Source organism: Phyllobates terribilis, unplaced genomic scaffold, assembly GCF_046119375.1.
Source record: "Phyllobates terribilis strain yellow unplaced genomic scaffold, ASM4611937v1 Scaffold_192__1_contigs__length_3615891, whole genome shotgun sequence".
NCBI lineage: Eukaryota > Metazoa > Chordata > Amphibia > Anura > Dendrobatidae > Phyllobates > Phyllobates terribilis.
The window spans coordinates 2,144,044-2,158,011 of NW_027362952.1; the positions used below are offsets into that span (position 1 = coordinate 2,144,044).

At 44.2% G+C, this 13,968-nt stretch overlaps 1 protein-coding gene across 1 annotated transcript; it reads left to right on the forward strand.

Moving 5' to 3' along the window:
- The first annotated feature begins 11,750 nt into the window (after positions 1-11,750).
- On the forward strand, positions 11,751-12,482 carry LOC141213280 (microtubule-associated serine/threonine-protein kinase 3-like). The gene is made up of 3 exons (XM_073665168.1): positions 11,751-11,912; positions 12,029-12,127; positions 12,352-12,482. Exons 1-3 carry the CDS (start codon positions 11,768-11,770, stop codon positions 12,480-12,482), a joined length of 375 nt encoding a protein of 124 aa, XP_073521269.1. The 5' UTR covers positions 11,751-11,767.
- Positions 12,483-13,968: the final 1,486 nt, after the last annotated feature.

A 13,968-nucleotide genomic window follows, 5' to 3' on the forward strand; every position in this document is an offset into this window, starting at 1 on the left:
TGGCTCTCACCGCTGAACATACAGCCAGGCATGGTCGTGTGTGACAATGGGCGGAACCTGGTGACGGAGAACTGACAGCCGGGGTAGATACGGTTTCCCTCTCTGGTGGGCCCGTCCAACCCTGCCGAAAAGCAGCCCTGGCTAATAAAAGTGTGGGGGAAGGTTTCCGGACACTCTGTGGCTGCTTTTTTAATGTTGATCGGCCATGCTTATGCATGTTATTTCTCAAAATGCATTACAGATCAGGCCATTGTCCAACTCTGTATTCAAGAAATTAAATGCGCAAAGAAAGATGTGTGTGTGTCAAAGCACCACCGACAAGTGCGAGTTGATGTTGGACGGGCTGCCATTGCTTCTGCAACAAGCTCAATTACAGGACTTCCTGGGAGAAATGACACCCAGGGTAGATACGGTTTCCCTCTATGCCAGTCCTTTCACCGAGCTAAATACAACTGTCAGCAAAAAAAAGTTGCGGACTGGCTCCGTACCGTCCCTGGCCACATTCACCTGTCCACATGTGTTTGGTTAGGCGGTCGTTCCCAGTAAGTGCACTGGGGGGGCACGGGTAATGTTGTGGGACCCGTGCTTGTGGAAGGCAGAGGCGATACTGGGAAATATATTGGCGGCTGGGGACCGAGTATGGACACCCAGCCGCCGCCGGCATGAGGTTATGAAAAACTTCCGCCTCCACGAGCCTAAAAGGCTACATTTCAAGTGCAAGCAGCTGTCAAAAATTTGGCAGTATAGTATTGCAGCCTGTGGGTGGGTAGGTGGGTGGCTACCTGCATACTTGCGCTTGCATTCCAAGGAATGGAGAAGGGACAAGTGAACGCTGCAGTGGGACAAGGACGTGGACGGTGATTGTTGCAAGTCTGCAACGACAGGTGCATGGCGGGAGGCATCTTCGCATGCGCCAAGCATCTCTTATGATGGGCACACTTTTAGGCAGTGACCTGGGAGTCAGAGATGCTTCCAGAGGTCTTCCCCATGCTGTTCCCACGTCTTTTCAGCACTGTATGCATGTGTCTGATGATGTGTCACACACCACATGGCCAGATAATGTTGTAAAATGTTAAAATGACATTCCCAGGTGAATGCATTTGTGTTGGTTAAAAGCAATGCAAAAGTGTAAAAACGCATCAAAAACGCTACGTGTGAACATAGCCCAAGGTGTGGAGGAGCATTTTTGTTTTTGGTTATTTATTTTGCCTTATATACAAGTCATTACCCTGGAAAGGATGTTCCTTAACATATTTCCCAGGAAAATCCATTTTGGTTTCGTTTTTGTAAGTTTTATTGTGAGTCTGTAAAAGTGGCGTAATACCTCTGACCACGTTGTTGACAGCAGTGATCTGGGAGTCATAGATGCTTCCAGGGGTCTTCCCCATGCTGTTACCATGTCATTTGAGCATTATTCCCATCGATTTGGGCAATTTTTAGGCCCTCTGTAGACCGCCGCGGGGAGCCGCCTGAAAAATGCTCGAGTTTCCTATAGACTTACAATGGGCTCGTTACTCGGGTCGAGCACCCGAGTATTCCAATGTGCTCGACCCGAGCAACGAGCACCCGAGCATTTTAGTGCTCGCTCATCACCATTCATGACGTAAATGATTGATCACTTGGGTCACTTATCATTAATTCTTCAATATTTGTCACAGTTGTTAATAGTAAAGTCTCCAACCAATGAGGTAAATGTTATTTGGTAAAAAAAAGACACGCGAGGAATAAATATACACAATATTTCCCATAATATGACTATTATATCTTTGGGGAATGTTCACAAGTGGCATTTTTTTCAGGGTTATTTTTCTGCTGCTAAAACATTGCGTTTTACAGTACCAGCTTAGTGAATGAGATTTCTAAAGTCTCATTCATATGCTGCGTTTTTTTCCTTTTTTTATTTTAAATTTGCAGGATGTTAATTCTTTCAGGGGTTTTGCAGCATTTTTCACCCATTCAAATGAATGAAAAAAAAACAACACAAGTATAAACACTGCAAAAACACAGCAAATAAGTGTGGATTGTATGCAGTGTTTTTCCTGAGTACAACCTGGTTTTTGGTGTGGAAAAAAATGCTGCAAAAACGCAACGTGTGAACATTCCCTTATCCTGGTTGTGTTGTATTTGGTAATAAAACAGTACGGCCAAAAAAGCATATTGCTAGGCAGCAAGTATGTGTGTAGAGCCACTCCTTGAAGATTCCATCACAAGATTCCATGATGACATCACAGGTCATGGTCGGGCATTATGACATCACAGCTCACAGTCACTATATATACAATGTACACAGGGTCGCGGCTGCCTTTGTTGGCTTCATAGTGACTGAGCGCACTTGCAGTTTCTCGCTATTCTATAGTGACTGATCGCACTTGCAGTTTCTCGCTATCCCATAGTGACTGAGCGCACTTGCAGTTTCTCGCTATTATATATAGTGACTGATCGCACTTGCAGCTTCTATGGCTGAATTACTTTTGGACAATCTTCAAGTAGAAGCTCTATGGGAGATTCTTACCACCAATCGCCCTGAGATTGTGCTTCTACCACCCGATGGCGTCCTCAGCTTCACTCACCGGCTGGTGATGGAGCTCGTAAGAGACTGCCTGACCAAATACCACCGAGGTCATCTCACCTCAGAGTATCTGACGGATTTACCTCAGAACATCAGGACATTACTACAGCAGGTAAGTGGCGGACGCTCCGCATAAAACTTCTCAATAATGGATAATAATGGTGGGATAGAAGCAGGGGCTGATTAAGAGTAGCCAGGGCCCTGGGCAGTTTAGGAGGTGTGGGGCCACAGCACCCGATGTATCGCATGACATGGCACAAGATTGCCTTTGATAGATCATGTGATAAGTCATTCGATTAACATGCAGGTGCTCGGGTGCACTACACATAACAGAGCGCTATACATAATAGAGCAGGGGTGGGAAAGTAATATTACTGAGGGGCCACATGAGAAATGTGACTGTTGTGGAGGCCGAACCAATAGGCTGAAATTAATTCTGCTCAATATTAACATATTAATTATATTTTATATTATTAACTGTATCACTTATTATTGAGCAGAATTAAGTGTGCTGGCATCCCCCTACATACAGTAAGAGCCCACACACATACCCTATATACAGTAAGAGCCCACACACAGCACCCTTTATACAGTAAGAGCCCATACATAGCACCAATGTACAGTATGAGCTCACACACAGAATCCTATTTAGAGTATGAGCCCTCACATAGCCCTCTATATACAGCCAAGCTCTCACATAGCCCTCTATATACAGCATGAGCCCTCACATAGCCCGCTATAAATAGCTGAGCCCTCACATAGCCCCCTATATACAGCATGAGCCCCCACACACTTTAAATATTGCTTGGCAGCATGTATTTGTGCAGAGCCGCCGCTATAAGATTCCATCACAAGATTCCATGATGACATCACTAGTGATGGTCGGCCATTATGACATCAGAGCTCACAGTCACTGTGTACAATCTACAGAGGGTCATGGCTGCCGTTGTTGGCTCCATAGTGACTGAGCACTTGCAGTTTCTCGCTATGGAACATTAGGACATTCCACAGCAGGTAAATGGTGGACGCTCCGCACAAATCTTCTCCACAATAATGGATAATAACGGTGGGATAGAAGCTTCTTCTTTCTTCCAATATAAAACAGGACAAGACCCCAGATATGTAGTCAATGTATCTGCAGAGAGGAGCAGACGTCAGATACAATGGCCGCCTTCATTGTGATCTTTCTCATCTCGAGATTTTTCATTTGTGTTTCTTTTCTTCTTTTTAGGCTGAAAAAAGATCTCAATATGGAGATTTGTCTTTTGTTAAAGAACTGGCCGAAAAAGTCCTGTGTGTACTGGAAGGTCCGGCCCGCTCATCGGAACGCCCGGTAAGGATCCATCATCTTCTCTATCACACGTCCTTGTTTTCTGATCTTCTCCAGATCACCAGTCAGATATCAGAAGATCTGGTGTTAGATCTTATCGGCCTCCCTGTCAGCCCCTGGCAAGCACAGGAGGTAATATGGCCGCCTGTCTCTGCTGATGGCAGTCTGTATTCTGCTGATGTAGTCACAGCTCAGTGGTGGGAAGTCTGTATTTCCGCCTCTGTCTCCCTCTATTATCCATATTAATGTTTTTGCAATGTTACCTCATCTTAATCCATTTTATCTGAGAAAAGTCCTCATGATGGCGTCTGATCTGTATAGTTACAGTTGGTGCGTCTGTAAATGCAGGTTCAGTCCTTCCTGATTTGTGGATTTGGTGATTTAGTGGAAGGTTCCTCGTGTTAATTCTATATATTCTATCAATCAGGAGACACCAGAAGGCGACACCGAAGATGAGCAAAATGTGACCCCAGAAACCCCTGACCCTAATAAGAGTCAGCCGGGACCGAGCAGCGATCTGACTACAGGTGAGCCGATCACACAACCTTCTACAGGAAAAATCCGGATATTATAGAGAACAGGGGATCATTTCACATTTACTCTTTCCACTCTCTAATCAAACATACAGAGAGCCAAAATGAAAAACTTGGAAAAAGTCACGAGCCAATCAGTATACTGGGTACCACAAAGTCCTCCATAATGAATAATGGGTCCCACATAGTCCTCCATGCAGAATAATGGGCCCCACATAGTGCTCCATGCAGAATAATGGGCCCCACATAGTCCTCCATACAGAATAATGCCCCACATAGTCCTCCATACAGAATAATGGGCCCCACAAAGTCCTCCAAACAGAATAATCGGCCCCACAAAGTCCTCCATACAGAATAATGGGCCCCAGATAGTCCTCCATACAGAATAATGGGTCCCACAAAGTCATCCATACAGAATAATGTGCCCCAGATAGCCCTCCATGCAGAATAATGGGCCCCACATAGTGCTCCATGCAGAATAATTGGCCCCACATAGTGCTCCATGCAGAATAATGGGCCCCACATAGTCCTCCATACAGAATAATGGTCCCCACATAGTCCTCCATGCAGAATAATGCCCCACATAGTCCTCCATACAGAATAATGGGACCCACAAAGTCCTCCAAACAGAATAATCGGCCCCACAAAGTCCTCCATGCAGAATAATGGGCCCCAGATAGTCCTCCATACAGAATAATGGGTCCCACAAAGTCATCCATACAGAATAATGTGTCCCAGATAGCCCTCCATGCAGAATAATGGGCCCCACATAGTCCGGCACACAGTATAATGGGCACCACATAGTACTCCATACAGTATAATCGGCACCACATAGTCCTCCATACGGAATAATGGGCCCCACATAGTCCTCCATACAGAATAATGGACCCCACATATTACACCGTACAGAATAATAGGCCTCACATAGTCCACCATACAGAATGATGGCCCCACATAGTCCTCCATACAATATAATGGCCCCACATAGTACTCCATAAAGAATAATGGCCCCACATAGTACTCCATAAAGAATAATGGCCCCACACAGTCCTCCTTACGGAATAATGGCCCCACATAGTGCTCCATACAGAATAATGGCCCCACACAGTCCTCCACACAGTATAATGGCCCCACATAGTCTTCCATACAGGATAATTGACCCCACATAATCCTCCATACAGAATAATGGGCCCCACATAGTCCTCCATACAGAATAATGAGCCCCACATAGTCCTCCATAGAGAATAATGGTCCCCACATAGTCCTCCATACAGTATTATGGGCCCCACATCGTCCACCGTAGAGTATAAAGGGCCCCACATAGTCCTCCATAGAGAATAATAGGCCCCAGATAGTCCTCCATACAGTATAATGGGCCCCACATAGTGCTCCATACAGAATAATGGGCCCCACATAGTCCTCCATAGAGAATAATGGGCCCCACATAGTCCTCCATACAGTATTATGGGCCCCACATAGTCCACCACACAGTATAAAGGGCCCCACATAGTCCTTCATAGAGAATAATAGGCCCCACATAGTCCTCCATACAATATTATGGGCCGACATAGTCCTCCATAAAGTATTATGGGCCCCACATAGTCCTCCATAGAGAATAATAGGCCCCACATAGTCCTCCATACAGTATAATGGGCAACACATAGTCCTCCATACAGAATAATGGCCCCACATAGTCCTCCATAAAGAATAATGGGCCCACATAGTCCTCCATACGGAATAATGGGCCCCACATAGTCCTCCATACAGAATAATGGGCCCCACATAGTCCTCTATACAGTATAATGGGCACCACATAGTCCTCCATACAGAATAATGGGCTCCACATAGTGCTCCATACAGTATAATGGCCCCACATAGTCCTCCATACAGTATAATGGGACCACATAGTCTTCTATACAGTATAATGGCCCCACATAGTCTTCCATACAGTATAATGGGCCCCACATAGTCCTCCATACAGTATAATGGGACCACATAGTCCGTCCTCCATGCATTATAATGGGCCCCACATAGTCCTCAATACAGTATAATGGGCCCCACATAGTCCTTCATACAGAATAATGGGCCCCACATAGCCCTCCATACAGTACTATGGGCACCACATAGCCCTCCATACAGAATAATGGGCTCAACATAGTGCTCCATACAGAATAATGGGCCCCACATAGCCCTCCATACAGTATAATGGGCACCACATAGCCCTCCATTCAGAATAATGGGCCCCACATAGTCCTCTATACAGTATAATTGGCCCCACATAGTCCTCCATACAGTATAATGGGCCCCACATAGCCCTCCATACAGAATAATGGGCACCACATAGCCCTCCATACAGAATAATGGGCCCCACATAGTCCTCCATACAATATAATGGGCCCCACATAGTCCTCCATACAGAATAATGGCCCCACATAGTCCTCCATACAGAATAATGGGCCCCACATAGTCCTCCATACAGAATAAGGGGCCCCACATAGCCCTCCATACAGAATAATGGGCCCCACATAGTCCTCCATACAGAATAGTCATTTCTCCATTATATTGTTGTATTATGTCTGTAGGATTAATATCCTCTAATACATTTTATTTCTTCATCATTTTATCACTATTTTAGAAACAACTGAGCTGTTGGATCCTGACAGTGTAATCTTAGAGATCCCGGAGATCCAAGAACCTGCCGGTGTAAGTATTATAGAGGGAGATGTCTGTGTATCACCAGATCACGGGGTGTGAATGACCCGTCCAGTATTATCCCCCATATAACCAGGGGGCACCTCTATTATTAGAGGAGATGACACTATTGCATTAGATAATAGCGTTTATATTATAGGGAATCCGTCAGCAGGTTTCTGCTCACCTATCGGATCAGTGACATCAGCTGGGACATAATATAGGAGGAGACGTTTCTGCATCTGGAGATTTTCTCCAGCAGCTTCTAGATCAGGGGTGGGCAATTAATTTTCCCAAGGGGCCACATGAGAAACTGGCACTGCTTTTGAGGGCCGAACCAGTTGGCTGAACTTAAAGGGGTGGTCTGAAACCAAAGGTGAATTTCATACTAAACATTTATCTAAATAATGTAATTTTCTAATCTCCTTTTTTTATATACTTCAATTGAAAATTCCCTAATATACCCTCTCCAGTCTGACTTCCAGTCTTTTTTTTTTAACCTCCAATGGCATTTTGTTTGGAATACTCACACAGGACGTCATAAGGTGGTAGAAGCTGTGGTCACTTCCGCAGCTTCTGTCCCCTCCATGAAATGAAGTGGCATCAATTATGTCTGTTTCAGAGGTTGGGCTAGTCCCTGCTCTACTGATAATGCATCGGTTATAAATTATGACCTATGGACAGTATGAGCTCCCGGCACTATATTCCTTTGAATGAACAGTGACAGTGCACTCCCTTGCTGGCTCTAAAGAGAAGTGATGAGCCAGCAAGAGAGTGCGCTGTCAGTGGAAATTGTAAGGACACCACGCAGCAAGCAGGGACTAACCCAGACTCCGAAACAGAGGTCACTGATGGTGCTTCGTTTAAATGTGAGGAAAGCAGCGTCAGTGATTGCATCCTTTTCCCCTTGATGACGTCCCATGTGAGTATCCCAAAATGCACTGGAATTCTCAACAAAACATCATTGGATGAGAAAAAACAAACAAGAAGTTAGAGTAGAGAGGAAATGGTAGGGAATTTTTAATTGAACTGTACTAGATAAGTGATTGGATTGAATTAAATAGACATTTAGTATGAAATTTACCTTCTGTTTTAGGCCGCCCCTTTAATTCTGCTCAATATTAATTTTATCGCTTTATAAAAAGAAGGTGATTATATGATTACGTTTACACGAGCGATGTCATGATTGTCATCCAGAAAGGCAGACTATTTTTATCATCTGTATTGTGATCCATTTTTATATATCAGAAGTGAATAAAATGTACAAAAACAAATACAGTTTCGTATGATTGTAATCGAAATGTATCTGTAAAAATCAGATGCCATACAGATGATTAATATGTGATTCAATTTTTTTTTTGCAAACTCTGACTTCAATAAGTGAGTGTTATCCGATACACAGAAGAAACTGGTGTGTGCTGTGATCTTTTTCACACGGATATTTGGTCTGTGTTAGGCCACGGCCCCACTATCAGTATTCAGTCAGTATTTGTTCTCAGGAGTGGGTGATAAATGCAGAACTGGTGACTTGTTTCTATTATATCTTCTATTATTCTCTGATTGTTCCTCACCTGGTTTTGGCTCCCACTCCTGAGAAAAAAATTCTGCCAAATACTGATAGTGGGGCCATGGACTTAAACTGTAATCTGAATAGCTCAATTGCAAAGCATTGCTACTAGTCCTGTCCGTGTGAAGTCAGGTTTATTTTATTTTTTTCACGAAAAGCACTAGGACCGAAAATACAGTTGTGTGAACACACCCTGATAATACTTGCTACAATAAAGTTTATCATAGCAAGCATTGGCAATTGATCAATCAATACATAAATTGGGAGCATGTGGAAAAAAAAAGTTGTTTGCCCACCCCTGTTCCACATGCATAGATCCACATCACATGTGGGGCAGGAGGTAACAGGCAGGTGGGGGGGATCTTTATTAAAGTCTATGGCTGTGATAAGTCACAGATCACAGCAGGGAGCATTGTGAGGAGCTTAACACTTACCTCACCTGCACAGGACATAGAACACAGCGCAATAACTCAAAAGCTCAGTGTAAAGGGTGAGGTAAGGGTTAACCCTCACTCAAAGGTGGAGAGGCAGCAGAGTATGTGGGGTGCAGTTTGGGGAGCACATAGAATATCCCAGGTGAGGAGGGGCACTTCACTGTTGGAGTCATTCACTAGGAATACAAATGTTCTCTCCGATCAGTCTGAGCTGCCAGGGGAAGACTCAGTAAGCTGCAGATAATTAGCTGCTCTCACTGAGTGTAAACTGCGGTCTGAGAAAGGAGGCAGTGCTGTGCTGTGAACTGATCAGCACAGTAGACACAATGTCAACTCCTAGCTGTTATTTTATACCATGGGGCTCAACTTAGATGTCACTTGCCCACTATGTGCAGCAGATGGGTGTAGTAGTCCAAGTTTCCCTCTTCTTGAACACTCCTGACCTGAAGACATTACAGTAGCTCTGCTCTGCAAGCAAGGAACTGAGCATCCCCACATCCACCAATGAGAAGATGGCATCCACAGGGGGGCGGAGCTACAATCAGAATGCTGAGTCTGAGTAAGATAATAGCTCAGGCTTTCTCCTGCGTCTGGCTGACTGTGTCAGCGGGCCACACAGAAGCTGTCAAAGGGCCGGATGTGGCCCGCGGGCCGCAGTTTGCCCAGGTCTGTTCTAGATCTTAATATCATTTCTTCTTCTTCTTCTTTTCTAGGACTTGATGGAATCATTGATCCCGGCGAGAAAGCCGCGTATGAGCGACTACGAAACATCTAAGCTGATCAGCAGCGGATCTTTTGGGTGAGATTTCAGTTGGCATAAGCCACATTTCTCAGGGTTCCCTATGACAATGCTTCAGCCTCTGTGCTCTGCCATTCAGTGTTATCATAGGGACATGATCTGAGGTGAAAGGTGATAATGTGACCTGGGTGAGGGTCCGGCAGACGTGGCATTGTGCAGACTTCCCATAGGTGATAATGTGACCTAGGTGAGGGTATGGCAGGCGTAGCATTGTGCAGACATCCATAGGTGACAATGTGACCTGGGTGAGGGTGTGGAAGATGTGGCATTTTGCAGACCTCCCACAGGTGATAATGTAACCTGGGTGAGGGTCTGGCAGACTTGGCATTGTGCAGACCTCCCACAGGTGATAATGTGACCTGAGTGAGTGTCCGGCAGACGTGGCATTGTGCAGACTTCCCACAGGTAATAATGTGACCTGGGTGAGGGTCTGGCAGACGTGGCATTGTGCAGACTTCCCATAGATGATAATTTGACCTGGGTGAGGGTCTGGCAGACGTGGTATTGTGCAGACCCTCCCATAGATGGTCTATGTAGTATTATCTCATGTATTTCTAGATGTGGATTTCTAGTAATGGTCGGACTTCTGGTATTAAACATTAGAACAGAAGATCATATAATGACTTCTATAGAAGGACTGTTAATAAGGATTCACTATAAACCATGGTTTCTTCTTCTCTCCAGGTCCGTCCACTTAGTTCACCATAAAGACTCACAGAAGATCTTCGCTATGAAGAAAATTTCCAAGCGGGACCTGGATACTCCAAAACATGTGGAAGGGGCCTATCTGGAGAGGGACATCCTGACATTCGCTGACTGTCCCTTTGTGACCTCCATGCTCTGCTCCTTCCCTACTAGATCTCACCTGTGTATGGTCATGGAGTATGTAGGAGGTAGGACATGTACATGTATTATATTCAGCCCATGTCTGCTGACATCTTATCACCGCTCATATCATTAGGACTTGTCCCTGTGGACGGTTACATCCCCGCAGAGCATTTACTATAGATATTATGGAAAGTCATTGATGTGTGTGATCTCCCTGTATGTCCGCACTGAGCACGTCAGTATCGCCAGCTGTAGACGAGATGAGACATCACTCTATTAGTGACATGGACGACATCTCACCATGACCTCAGACTAATATTCTGTGCTCTATACATTATATCTGTATATATTCTCTCCTGCCCCAATGTCTCCGCTCACTTCTCATGATCCATCGTGGTGATCTGCTGTATAAACCCCTCACCGCTCATATTTCCTTTCTTCTATAGGTGGAGACTGTGGGATCCTCCTAAGCACCAAGGGTCCTTTATCTGTCCCCTTGGCCCGCCTGTATTTTGCAGAAGCGATACTTGCTGTGGAATACCTGCACAGCTATGGTGTGTTGCATAGAGACCTGAAACCAGAGAAGTAAGTGCCCCCTGTAGTATAATAAAGGGGGAAAGTTATTTATTACCACACAGCCTGTGAGACTAAAACCATCTTCTCTTTCACAGCCTCCTGATTACACCGGCTGGACACATTAAAGTCGCCGATTTTGGGATTTCAAAAGTTGGTGTCATGATACCAGAAACCAACACCCACAAGGAATCATTGGAGGACATCGCCAGAGAGTTCCAGGACCATGAGGTTGGCATCACTTACAGGAACTTAGATGGTTCTTTACAAATCTCATCACACTATTGTCTCTTCTCTACGTTCTTCATTTCTAGAGAACTTTTCCACTGATATTTTATCTTCTGTCATTGGCTTTTTATGTAGAGAACTTGTCATAATAATCATTTCATCGATTCTTATCTTTATCTTCTGTTGGTTTCCAGGACTGTGGCACCCCGCTCTACATGGCCCCAGAAATCATCCTGAAGAAAGGCTATGGAAGACCTGCGGACTGGTGGTCAATGGGGATCATCCTGCATGAGTTTCTGGTGGGATATGTACCATTTCATGGGGATTCCCTATCTGAGCTCTATAAAAATATTGTCACTGGTAAGTAGAATAATCCGATCATTGCTTTGACTGGTTACATGAATTTAGTTATTTCCTCTACTTTATCTTACAGGCCAAAACAGAGGTTTTATTTTCTGTAATTTTCTATATAACAGGAGACATAATTTGGGATTGGGATCGCTCTCCTCCCCCCGATGCTCAGGACCTCATTAATGACCTGCTCAGAACAAATCCTGCACAAAGACTTGGGACAGGTAACTGATATACTGTATTAGTATTAATATTCACTTTTTACAACGAGGACTCATCGCTCCTGTCCATGAGGATCAGCACTCCTCTATCTGCTTGCCTATTTCTAGTTCTCCATAATATAACTTTTAGTTTGTTTCCTTCGGTTTTGTCATTACTTAAGATATACTGTTCAGATATGGAGCAGCCTCTAGCAATGTCCGCATCACTTTTGTTTTTCTTTTTCCAGGAGGAGCATTTGAGATCAAGAGTTATCCATTCCTGAGTGACTTAGAATTTGAAAACCTTCTAAGTCAGAAGCCAGAGTACATTCCTCGGCTTGTGTCAGATATGGACACCAGCTTATTTATCAGTAAGTAGAAGACATCATCTAGACTAAGCGGCTGTTTGTCTCATCTTCCATAATATGTGACAATCGGTTCCCATTAATAGTAGTGATAAATGGTGACTGTGTTATACTGACAACCACTAATAACACTTCATTACCTATGTATTGTAGATCACGCTGATACAGACAAGCCTATTGTCTCAGAGGAGGAGGACACAAGTGAGGATAATGAGAGCCTTTTCTTCCAAAATTTTACAACATCCTCTAAAAGGCTTTCTAAAGTAAGTGATCAATAAATCCAGAATACATAAAAAGACCTCTAAAAGTAAAAAATAGAATTTCATATCTTATTTTTGTCCTTATTTAGCTCTGTACCACCGTTATCAAGTCCCCTCCAGAGTGTACCCCGGCATCCAGCAGAAACATCTCAGAAATGTGAGTAGATTGTGGAGTCATTACTGGGAGCTCCAGACTAATATATGTGCACAACACCAAATATAGGACATAAATACCATCATATCGAATGCAGCATCCACCGCCACATGATCAGCGGTCATTGCGCTTTTGGCTTCAGAATCCGCTGGAGATAACAGCCCATAATTGCTGCCGGTCAGGCATTGGTAGTATTGCCCACATTGTGGGACAGATGTAGTATTACATGCTGGCCATTATTGGTAGTTGTTTTCCGCTCTGCTCCATAGAAGGTAGTTTTGAGCAGGAGACCTTCCCCACTATGACTTTCATATGTCCTATTAGGCCTTATAGTCGGGGTTCTTCTAGTGAGACAATCCCTTTTATACTGAATTTACTTGTGATTGACACGTTTTTCTTCTTCCTAACAGGCAGAAAGGATCTTCTCCTGAATCTGCTAGAGACGATGCTATAACCAGCTTGCCGTCCTCGTCCCCATTGTCAGGTATGTACATGTCTATAGCACAAACAATGTGAATGTTATCATCAACGGTGAAATATTTCCACATGGTTTTTCTGTAATAGGTCTCCTATGTTATCTATGTTCCATGGATCCCAATTACTTTGCCCATGGGCCCATACTGTGTCTCCATTTCTGTAACTTTGTACAGTATTATCATGGATTCTGTGATACATTGTTGCATCCAGTAACCTCCGTCATCATAATGAGACATCGTCTCCTATAGTAGAATATCGCTCATTAGGGATGCACCACATGGCGGCACACAGGGCGCTCACTGCTCCATATTAGTGACACATCTAATGCCCCTCATATGAGGTCATGTCCGGTATATAGGACTTATTCTGCCCTATTGTGTAATACCAGATTATCAGGACTATAGGGGAAAGGACTAGAACAATCTATATACTATATACAGGAGCGATACAATGCAGACCCCATAACAATATGTCTTTAGTGAGTTGTTGTTTTTTCTTTTTTCTGATCAGAATTTCAAGCTGATGACGAAAAATCAGAAAATGGGAAAAAGGGGAAAAAGAGACGAGGTAAGTGTGAGAGTCATCTCCATGTTGTGTGATGTCGTCAGT